Raw genomic sequence first — 12,325 nt, 5'->3', positions numbered from 1 at the left:
TCCCACAGCATATCTGGATTCTAAACATAGATTTTCAACAACAACTAGCTGCAGCTAATGAGAGCAGCAGGTGTTAGAGAGTATTCTAGGTCAATTATAAATAAACTTCAGATGGGAAGATTACATCCGCCTAACATGCTTGAACATTTATTCATACGCAGTAATTGTTCATTGCACAGGTATTTAATCAAAAATGTCTTTAAAAGCATGAAAGCATAAATAATGTTACAGTATGAAATTTTAACAGTTTTTACCTCTTAAGTTTATACAATCACTCAAACCAAAGCATCCTTTGCTAGAACTATTATATTTGGCGTATGGATCACCTTAATGAATGCGTGAAAAATTTTACAGCTCTGAAACGGCTATGTCGACAGGGAGTAGCTCGCTACGCGAGCCAACTCAAAAATGGCTGATCTCTGTAATGATCCAAGGACAAGATAACAAAAACAAGAACGTTTGATCTAAATAGAGAAATTATTTTTTATAGTTCTGGACATAAACTGATTAAAAAAGTGTGAAACATTATTATGTGAGAATGAATTGCTAGCTATTTCTCAAACGATTTTTATTTGCATGATCTAGTACAGAATTGGCATTTGACCCTCTTGTCACTCTCCAGGTTTGAGCACTGTACAATTGATGTATCTATTTTTTTTTCTACGTATGGAACTACATGTACGTATATTGTCTTTCTGATGATAATGTAATTTTACCTAAGTTCAAGGAAAGTTAAAACAGAGTTCAATATGTTATATAGTTCACAAGGTTAATGTAAATTTAAGTTTTCATAAGATAAATTGACTTATAATTGTCACACTAACTGTATATTTCAGAGTTAAAAGTTTAATCATGGACCCCCGTACCAATGCCAAGGACTTGATGCGATGTGACCTGTGTGAGACCGCTGTGGTACAGATGCACTGTGATACATGTCTTGTCAACCTGTGTAAGGCTTGTGTAGGAGAACATGTTTCTGCTGATCTCTCAAAACCTCATAAAATTGTTGATTTCAAGGACAGAAAATCCAAGCCCCTCTACCCGGAGTGTTTAACTCATGATAAAGAAAGATGTAAAATGTACTGTAAGCACTGTAACTTCCCTGTTTGCAATAAGTGTATTGCATCTGATCAACATTTAGGTCATAAATTATCTGAAATATTGGAAGTTCTAGATGAAAAAAAAGACAAACTAAGCAAAGATCAAACTGAATTAAATGATGTCATTTATCCAACCTACCAAGACATTGCCTCTGATTTACAAAACAGAATGAGTCAGTTAGAAAAGGAATATGGAGATCTCTCAACATCCATAACAAAACATGGAGAGGACTGGCACAGAGAAATTGACAAACATGTCAAGAAACTTAAAGCTGAAGTTGATGAGATGAAAAACACACAGTTACAAACTATACACACACATCTTGATGAAATAAACAAGAAAATTATTCAAATCAAAGATGAAATCGATTCAATTGACAAAGCTTTTACTTCTTGTGATATTTCAAAACTATTTAGCGCTACATTAAACGTAGATAAATATAAACAACTACCATATAAAATTGTTCTCTCCCCACCCTCATTCACTCAAGGAAGAATCAATGGAGAGAAACTTAGTAAACTGTTTGGAACTTTATCTTCAACTTCTCCATCTATAGAAAAGAATGGCTACAGTATGAAGACAACACAGAATTTACCAGAAGCCGGATCCTCTCCTCCAGTCAAACAGCTGCTTGATAAACCAGAGACAGTCACCACCATTCACACTGGGTATAAATATAACCTTTACAATGTGGCCTGTCTGAGTGATGAAGAAATCTGGACAAGTGGAGAGGACAACACACTGAAACTATTCAGCATCAATCAGGGATCACTACTCAAGTCAATCATAACCAAGTCAGGGAACTGGCCATCTTCCATAGCAGTGACAAAAAGTGGAGATCTAGTTTATACTGATTTCAAAGATAGAACTGTGAGCATTGTGAAGAATGAGAAGATAGAGGAGGTGATCAGACTACAGAACTGGAAACTTGGCGGAGTCTGTAGTACCTCCTCTGGTGACCTCCTGGTTATCATGAGCAGTGATGATTACAAACAAACAAAAGTTGTCCGTTACTCTGGCTCCACAGAGAAACAAACCATTCAGTTTGATAAATGTAAACCTCTCTATTCCTATGGTCCCTGTTGCAGATACATTACTGAGAACAGGAACCTGGATATTTGTGTCTCTGACAGTAAAGTTGGAGCAGTAGTGGCGGTCAATCAGGCTGGGAAACTAAGATTCAAGTACACTGGACATATTCCTGCTTCAAAGAACAATTCATTCTATCCACAAGGAATCACCACAGACAGTCAGAGTCACATCCTTACAGCTGATATTTACAATGACTGTGTCCACATCATAGACCAAGATGGACAGTTCCTCCGTTACATAGACTGTGGACTGAGTAGACCCTGGGGACTATGTACAGACACAACTGATAATCTGTTTGTTGCTCAAGAGAGAAATAAACAAGTGAAGAAAATCAAATATCTGCAGTGAAGTCCATCAGTATTTAGTATAGGCAATATAATTATGTTGATATATTAAAATCTGAATGAACATAATGCAAGTTATAAATGTGTCATACCTTTGTGTTCTAAATGTATTACATGACGTACAAAAAATAAATCATCTTTATGAAAATGTTTCAAACTGGAACACTTGATGAGTTTTCCCCTTTTTCATTAGGGAGTATGTTGTTCGATAATAAATAAGAAATAAAATATATTGACTCAAGTTATCAGGTCATATCAATTAAAATTTGAGAAAATGTTCCAAAAAAAATTGTAAAACATATACTCAGTCAGAAATTATACAAAATATATTGAAATTCCTTATATGTTCAAGAACATTCTCTTACACATACACCCTTCATTTCTATTTTGATGTAAACACTAGGACAGCAATATGAGATGATGTCTGTAACAGAGGAGTGTATTAGACTGTTCTGCCTGGAGACTGATTGGTTGATTGCATATTGTTTAAAGTCCCTCTCAAGAATTTTTCACTCATATGTAGACGCCACCACTTGCCGGTGGAGAGCTGCAAATTTTGTCCTATACTCGGCACTCAGGGCCATTGAGCAGGGAGGGATCTTTTTCATGCCAGCACCTACTGCGACACGAGACCTCGGTTTATACGGTCTCATCCGAAGGACCGGTCTCCATGTCCCACAGTGGGATTCGAACCTGCGATGTAAAGATTAAATTCTTACTTTGCGACTCTAGAGCAGACGCTCTAACCACTGCGCCAAGCGGGCGACTTGTGCCTGGAGAAGTACTTTTTTATGTTGTTTATCCTAAACTGTTTGACAACCTCCCCCTAAAAAAGGCAGCTCCTGATCATTTTCTCATTTAAAGCAATATGAGCTGCAAATTTGATGTCAGAAAGTTTTGTTGCAATATTATAAATAACTATTTCAATTACAGAAATAAAGAACATTTTTGAACTTCATATTTGCGATGAGAGAACTTTTTAAAGCTTTGATTAAAGCAAATTTACATTATTTTCCTTCTGTACAATATTGATTTCTTATAAAATATAGATTACTATTACTACATATACATTCCATTGTACAGACATAATTATTTTTTCTGAAATAAATTAATATACTGAAAGGAAAAAGAAACGCATAATAAACTTTTGAATAAGATTAAAATTTTTATTTCCAATATGTTTTCCAGTATTGTTATCAAACAATTTAATCCAACTTTAAACAACAAGTAACCAAAATCTTGTGTGACTTTGACTGATAAATCCTGAGTTATTGAAATTGATATGTCGATACCCCTCAAAATTAAAATAAAAATTCTCATCATCTCTCTTGCGCATCAGTAACAGCCTTGATTTTCTTGTGCATTGAGTTCATCAGAGCATTTATCTTTCTCATAGAATTCAAAACAAAGAAAAGCTGGAGACCAACATCTTGAGGTTAAAATTGCGGAAGATTCTCACGTGTGGATACCGAAAGGTATTCAATAGGGTCTGTAACTAAAGTTATAAACTTAAAAGTATAAAACAGATCACCAACACTTCGTGAGAATGCAGCAGTAAATTTATTTTGTTGACCGGTTTCGACCTGTGACGGTCGTCATCAGAACAATCAAGCATGTAAATATATCTACTGAAGTAAAAAATGCGGATTACGTTGCTATATACACACAAAAATGCGGATGGCGTTGCTATATACAAAATAAAATGCGGAGTATTTGCACATTTGCGGACTTGCTTAACAATGACACTTTATACAAGATATAATCAATTTACGTTTCTTCTTAAGTTTTTCTGACTTAAGATTTAGTCAGTAAATAAAATTATTGTTTTATGATTAATAAAATTGTCCATGAATTGTGTGAATTATTATTCTTCTGTTTCATCATCAAGCTGTTCCGGTAGACTGTGACGTCACAATGGAAAAAATACGGATGGTTTGTACATGTATATATAGAGTGCGTAAAATTATACAAATGGACATTAGATTACATTTCCTATAAATGTTGGGATAACATAAAATGTAATTTGGTTTCATAAATTGCTACTTCTAAATAGTTCTATTTTATGGAGGGTACTAATTGTTCGTAAAATTACATTAAAATAATTAACATTTATTAATATCAACAACGCAAATTTCTTTAAAATGTTCAAGCGTTCCTTGAAGTTTTATGACGAAATTCGTTCAGACGAAATGGGAAGGTATGTTGATCCTTGCTTCAATTCGTTCATTACATAAAGGGGGGGGGGGTGTAGTTAACAATTACTGGGATTTTTTATTGTCCTTGAATGCTTTTGTTTATTCATTATCGGCTTCCTTCTTCCTCATAAAGTTTGGGATCGCAGTTAATAGATCGTTTATATGTTCCATTTCGTTAGTGTTTTCTTTGTTTTTAAGCTGGAATTTTAAATCAAGTATCTGTGTATTAATCGTATTAATTCTAGTATTCCAATATTCATAAAGTAAGTGGATGAGGCTGCGGCTAAAATTAAGATGTGCTTCCTCCCAGTTTAGGAGAAATAAAGCATTACTGTCTGGAATTTGTGGAGCAATTTTGGCTCTTAGTGTTTTTGGTATGAGGTCCTGTTGTTGGCATTTATCAGGTATGCGGCATGGCTTTTAGTTCTTTGGAGTTTGATATGAAGTTTTCGGAGTGTCCTAAAAATGGCAACATTTTCTTCTGATATTTTCGGTTTCTCGGAAGATTCCACTGGATCGGATGTTGCAATGGAGGTTTCTTTCCCTGCCGTTTCGTGTAGAGATTTCAAAGTTGTTTCTGAATATTCTATATCCGTATCAGAGTGGGAAGAATTTTAGAATCTTTTTTGGGGGTTACTGATAGAATTATCAATCAAACTTTCCAACAATAGTCGTTAATGGTTGAGAGTATCTGTGTTATTCCAAAGCCAACAAATCCCCACCCCCCGCCCTATGAATCCCACGAATTTTCGATTTAGGATAGAATTTACACTATCTAGCTGATTTGGTACATGTGAATGTTTGTAAGGAAGTATCGACAAACACTGGCTACATTTTCTCAGCGTAAACATGCTAAAAACATTACGCATACAGCGCATACGTGCGCGTGTGAGACTAAAATCGATGTAAAGTTGCCAAGCTTGCTTACCAAATTAGAGCAGAGAGTTCTGTCAGTATTAGGGTTAAAATATGAGTCTGACTGTCTGCTGTAAAAATATCGGTGTCAGTGATAATGACTTGACAATAACCGAGGTAGCATGATGAAAAGCCCTATCTTGATGTGACATTGTTACGCGCCAATGTCACCCTCATGGTTGGTTGGAAACCTTTTAAGTTACTCTCTGACAACCGAAAAAACTATTGTAGTTAAAAAAATTTAAAAACAAACTGCATTGCAACATGTTGTTGCCTTTTTACTCACTAGTGGAATTCAATTACTAGACCCTATATGTAACTTCTGTCAGCCATACCATGATTGCAAGAAATTTATACTGACTGCAAATATCGCAAAACAATGTCTGAACTCTAATGCATTGATTGGCACTACAAAATGGGTTCACAAAAATGTCATCATCAACATGCACGTGTTTTTGGCTTTTTATCACTTCCCATACGTGACACCATACATTTCATGGTCGAGTAATTTTGACCAGCAATTTTAGTGCACAGTAACCAAATTACACATCTGACCAATTTTCATAATTTTCGGCCACATAGTTAAATATTTTCCACTATAAAGCTATTATGTGTTTCTTTTTCCTTTCAGTATACTTCATTTGAGTCTTATTGGATATAAAGGATTATAATACATGTATAAATTTATCATAAGAGCATTTTAACAGCAAAATAGAATTTTCAAAAATGCAGCTCATATTGCTTTTATAAAGATAAAAAAGCTTGCTTTAAGTACTCAGGTCTCGAAAGTCTTAAAATGGTCTCTGTAAAACTGAGGAAAAACAATTAACAATGATTCAAATTAATTTACTTAATTTTACTGTTAGCGAAATTTTTACCGACTTCAAAGAATCATTAAGAATTAACAATTGTTGTATTTTAGGTCCAAAATACTTCTCCAAGAGACTGACTTTTTGTTCTATTATATGTTTTCTGTACTGAAGTATGCCTACCTTCTGGACAGAGGAACTTATGACAGGTCTGTCTGTGGCTGGGATAGGGCTGGTTTTTGTTTCTATGCCAAACTGAAAACAGAAGTATTTGAAATATTTCAAATATTGCCAAAGTTTTCTTAATGAATATAATTAACATTGTATAATCACAAGAAATATCCACTTAAAGAATTATGATAATGTAAGGGTAAAATAAATTATTTTCGTAGGGTCAAATTTTATAATTTATAATGGAAAAATTACCTCTTCTGTGGAATTTATTTTCAGATTCATTGAATTAGAAAAAGCATGAACTTTATAAATTTTTAATGACAAGTCCTATGAATTCCTTTTGGATTTGTAAGTGAGTTAAAATTTCTTGGAGGACATGAAATTTTCTGTCTCTTCATATCATAAAAGCAACAAAAATTAACCCCGTATGAAAATGTGTTTCCACAAAGCTAGAGATCACACCAAACTAGGAATCACATTACACGATTGCAACATAGGGAAGCATTTTTTAATTGCACTCAACACGTCTGATGTAATATCCTGTGCTTGTTATTGTTAATTACATCTGTGATGTAATATCCTGTATTGGTTAATTTTAACTTTACTCACCACCCGTGATGTAATATCCTGTATTGGTTATTTTTAACTTTACTCACCACCCGTGATGTAATATCCTGTGTTGGTTATTTTTAACTTTACTCACCACCCGTGATGTAATATGCTGTGTTGGCTGCCTCTTTATTCTGGTCAGTACCGGTGTGGATTGGATATGAGGCTGTAGTTTATCTGTAGTGGATAGCTGGACATATCCAAAGTCCTGTTTCAAAGGATTATGAAAACTACAATCTGTATATAGGGTATAAATGCACCAATAAAGCAGAGCACCATGTAGTAAAGAGAATACTGTAAATCACATTTTATTCGCGAGAACATTCGTTTCGCGTAATTACGCTCGCGAAGATTTCATTCTAGCGTATAATAGAATTCCTTAAGATTACATGGAGCAATGACCACTAATAGTGAATTCTTTGTCTCGCTAATGAATAATTTAAGACCATTTCGCGAAAATAAGGTGTCGCGAAAAATAAAGTGATCTACAGTATCTTTATATCAAGGCAATATATGAGGGCAACATTCTACATCAATTCCTGACATTTTTGTTTCACACAGACTTGCTCACCCTCTCACCCACAAACCCACATGATTACATTACTATACTATAGTATCCCCTTCAACTCTGTTGCAAGGGAATGATAATATTTAACCTTTTCCATATCACATTTAATATGTTGATTGTACTGAAGATGATGGCTTTAGTAACTTCTGTTAGTGCACTCACCAGAAATATATTGAGAACCTCTAGAACCAAGAGAAGATTTTCTTGTAACGATTCCTCTGATACCACGCCACAAAAATCCTTAAGGACATGGTAAAATCTGTAGAATATAGGGAAATAATTAAATGACAATATCAGATACCAAGAAATGTTATTAAAGTGGTTGGTAAATGTAAAATATATAGCGGGAAATTTATTTAGTAATATACATTGTATTCAAAAAGATGAATGAATAAGAGCCAGATACAACATAACTATACCCACCTAATTCTACGATATGAACAAGGTTCATCAAAATTTACATCTTTGCTTCCTGTGATTAAATTACGAGTAGCTCTACTACAGAAGCACACATTTTATAGGGATGAAATTTTTGTTAATTTGTCATCAAAAACGATTTCATTGTTTTAAAAGTAATTTTATTTCATTATACATTCTTAAGAATTCTTAAGAATGTTGTGTGTGATTCAATATAAGATACGAAATACTGGAATTGTTGTAAGAGGATTAATCAAGCCATTGTTCTGACCCCACAACCTCACAAATATCGACTTCAAAATTTCAAATTAACAGAGTATGGTCATAGCAATCCCGCTAATCAGCTATACTACAAGCTAAGCTACTAGTCCAGAATATTTGTCAGAAAATTTGTTATAAGTTTAAGAGTGCTAAGGCTACTTAATAAACATTAGACAGAAAACTGCCTACAGGACATTGAACGAATTTGTTGGCGGTGGTGTAATGATATGGAAAACGGCATTATTCTAAAATGATATTGTAATTATATTAATCCGTAATCTTAAATTAGGCTGAATATTATTGCCTCATATATAAAATATCCTGAGTTGACATGGCAAGTTTCTTTTCCCAATCTCGTTCCTTACTTCATTGATATGTCACTAACTAAATGTTAAACTAAAGAATTTCCAAATTTCTGTCGGAAAAATGAGAGAAAAATATCAGAAGTAAACTTAATATGAAAATATTGTCCATTATCAATTATTTTTACACAACTTTCCACTATTGCTGCTAAATTCTTTCAAGACATACTTTTAAATCAGAAACCATTCATTAAAAACCCAGTCTGAATTACTTATGATAATAAAATATCAAAAATTAACATGCAAAAATGACTTTCTACACAAACTTTCCTATCAAAAATTACTGTTATCACATTTTTTTCAGAGGATCTGAACGACAATCTGGAATTTCCAGATGTGGAATCAGGAGGAAGCATCCCTTGTCAACCCATCACATTCATCATACAATGTATTCCCCATTTATTGATCAGGTGGACGAAATTCTCAGTACATATATGAGAAATAAATAAATAGGTGCTGATGCATAATATAAAATACTCATCACCCCCCTCCTTCAACCTGTCATTGGTAAAATATTAAAATATTCACCATGACGTTTCAGGGCAGAAACCAGAAATTCATGTAACGAAGTTTGTGACTGGCCTCCTCCTACTCTAAGAGTTTATTTTCCATTGAGCGGGTGGGTGGGGGTCAAGATTAATTTTATTAGTATTCTCTGCAAATGGTCAATATGTAATCACTTAATTATTTTCATGAGGGGTTAATGGTTGTTGCTTTTATATACCATGAATATATCCCAAATCCACAAACTCCATAACATGTGATAAGATAAACTGCCCAGAATGCTGATTCTTCAATTTAATTATGCAATATTTCTGTTTACTATTTCGCCATATCAAAGCATACAATTTATAACATATTTAGAAGAACGTTCATATAAACATTGGACTTGTAATGATCAACATTTTTTTCTTTATCAGTGAGATATAATGAGATAATAATTACGATGTGCAACAAGTTTGTGATTATTTTATCAGAAAGTGGTAAACAGGCTTTGTGAAACAATATAGTAAAGTTGTTGTCATCAGTATCTTACATTGTACTTAACTTCATCTAAAACATCTGATTGAGGATATCCAAGTTTTCTACAAATTGAGAGATTTAAATTACATGTATCTATCACAAAAACATTTTGTACAAATTGTAATGATCAAGGAAATTTTGTTAAGTTAGCATAAAAATAGACTGCACATATTTTCTTATAATAATATAATATCTACTCTTTAGTATCATTGCTACACAAGTTTAACAAGAAATGAATCACTGACAGTTATGTATCTCAGCCACTTCTGTGGAGTTGTCTGCTCTTGATTCACAATTTTCACAGTTTTTATCTTCATCCCTGATAGTAAATGGCCAGAAATCTCAAACTCCATTCTAAGAGGTCCAACATCTTCCCTGTTTAGTGCACCGCTTTGACTAATCAACTAAAAACAAGAATGAAGTAGAAAAATAAATGGTACATTATACATGTACATGGATAAGGTATTAATAGTCCAAAGCAGTAAAACCTTTATATCAAAAATTCAAGACTAAAATATTCTTTGGACTTCCTCAAACCCGATTAGAATTTTATTTAAAATAAAAAGTTAAATTTTCTGCCCAACTGAAAGTTTGTTGTACTTTGCAAAACTGCTTACAAAACGCTGATTCAACCATCAATAAAACAATGACATCTAATAAAAAAAAAAAGATTCACATGAATTTAAAGTAATATACGCTATAACGTGCGCCATTTTAAAATACGGCTGGAAATTTATGCATTTTGTTTACCAATAAAAGTTACGAAAATGCTGTAAATTACACCATTTAAATAAAATTCGTTATAAAGTTATCAAATTATAATTATTTATTATCCTGCAAGGAGAATAATGTCTATTTTTAAGTAAATCCACCACGTGACGCCGTCGCTACTTTTAGATTGATAAACAAACACGGCGTCAAGAAAACGAGGTAAGCCCTTTGAGATACAACTCACTTTTGACATAGATGGCGTGTTACTATTAATATAACTTATCTTTAAATGTAATCAGTATCAACCATCTATACTCTGTTATGACGCATATTAACCTTTTATTAATAATCGTTGTCAAAATGCAACGTGTCTCGTTGTCTATAATTTCCCATGGACATACGTGTCTATATTTAGACCTACTGTTTACGCACTTCCTTTATCAATATTCATGAAAAGACTGAATTCTTGATTGCAGATATTGCTTTATTGTTCTGTTATTACAACGAGTTTTATAGTTAAATTTTGTGGAAATATTATTTTTTCATTACACTTTATGTGTTTCAGATCATTTAATCATTTTGTTTTACATACAAATCGGCATCCATACGGCGTATATTACTTTAAACCAAGTTTGTATGTACATGTTGATTTGACCTACCCTAAACTGAGCGACGGATTCAGTGTGAGGAGCCAATGATTTTAATTTCCATAAAATAGTACTGTCTGCCTTTTCCAGTGTGGCTGTTTGCTCACTGCTGTCTAGGTGCTGAGAAATGCTAGTTAATTAAAAATAAAGGATACAATAATATACTTGCAGCAAAAGTATACAATATTTATAAAATTAATCAATTAAAAATTGCTAGGTTTCTACATACATCCAGTTTTATTGCATAAGTCATCTATGCATTTATGTATTAAAGTAATATACGCTATAACGTGCGCCATTTTAAAATACGGCTGGAAATTTATGCATTTTGTTTACCAATAAAAGTTACGAAAATGCTATAAATTACACCATTTAAATAAAATTCGTTATAAAGTTATCAAATTATAATTATTTATTATCCTGCAAGGAGAATAATGTCTATTTTTAAGTAAATCCACCACGTGACGCCGTCGCTACTTTTAGATTGATAAACAAACACGGCGTCAAGAAAACGAGGTAAGCCCTTTGAGATACAACTCACTTTTGACATAGATGGCGTGTTACTATTAATATAACTTATCTTTAAATGTAATCAGTATCAACCATCTATACTCTGTTATGACGCATATTAACCTTTTATTAATAATCGTTGTCAAAATGCAACGTGTCTCGTTGTCTATAATTTCCCATGGACATACGTGTCTATATTTAGACCTACTGTTTACGCACTTCCTTTATCAATATTCATGAAAAGACTGAATTCTTGATTGCAGATATTGCTTTATTGTTCTGTTATTACAACGAGTTTTATAGTTAAATTTTGTGGAAATATTATTTTTTCATTACACTTTATGTGTTTCAGATCATTTAATCATTTTGTTTTACATACAAATCGGCATCCATACGGCGTATATTACTTTAAAGATTGTATCTTAACTCTAATTTTACATTCTATCACCATAAACACGTAAATTCAGTTAGATAACTTACTTAGACACAGACTGAGGGACCCCAAACTTCAGTCTAAGGTTGACAGAGGAGACAGGTAACATGTTCTTTATCCTCAGACAAACCATCACATCCCTGGAATAGAATAC

General features: G+C 33.2%; 1 protein-coding gene across 2 annotated transcripts in view; it reads right to left on the bottom strand.

The window, feature by feature from the left end:
- The window catches only part of LOC134283764 (AP-4 complex subunit mu-1-like), a 34,603-nt gene extending 22,280 nt beyond the window's left edge, over nt 1–12,323 (bottom strand). For both annotated transcript variants that reach the window (XM_062766246.1, XM_062766245.1), the window contains exons 1-6: nt 12,219–12,323; nt 11,241–11,358; nt 9,884–10,274; nt 7,970–8,066; nt 7,334–7,447; nt 6,640–6,711 (exon numbers count right to left, since the gene is read on the bottom strand). In XM_062766246.1, coding sequence (XP_062622230.1) covers nt 6,640–6,711; nt 7,334–7,447; nt 7,970–8,066; nt 9,884–9,900 — 300 coding nt within the window. In that variant the 5' untranslated portion in view covers nt 9,901–10,274; nt 11,241–11,358; nt 12,219–12,323. The remainder of the gene's footprint in view (nt 1–6,639; nt 6,712–7,333; nt 7,448–7,969; nt 8,067–9,883; nt 10,275–11,240; nt 11,359–12,218) is intronic.
- Nucleotides 12,324–12,325: the final 2 nt, after the last annotated feature.

The sequence above is a fragment of the Saccostrea cucullata genome, unplaced genomic scaffold (assembly GCF_032062105.1).
Source record: "Saccostrea cucullata isolate Sc308-1 unplaced genomic scaffold, CSIRO_AGI_Scuc_v1 ctg4749, whole genome shotgun sequence".
In the NCBI taxonomy this organism is placed as follows: Eukaryota; Metazoa; Mollusca; class Bivalvia; order Ostreida; family Ostreidae; genus Saccostrea; species Saccostrea cuccullata.
Note: the sequence above shows the minus strand (reverse complement) of the source record. Positions and strands in the feature narration are given on the sequence as shown.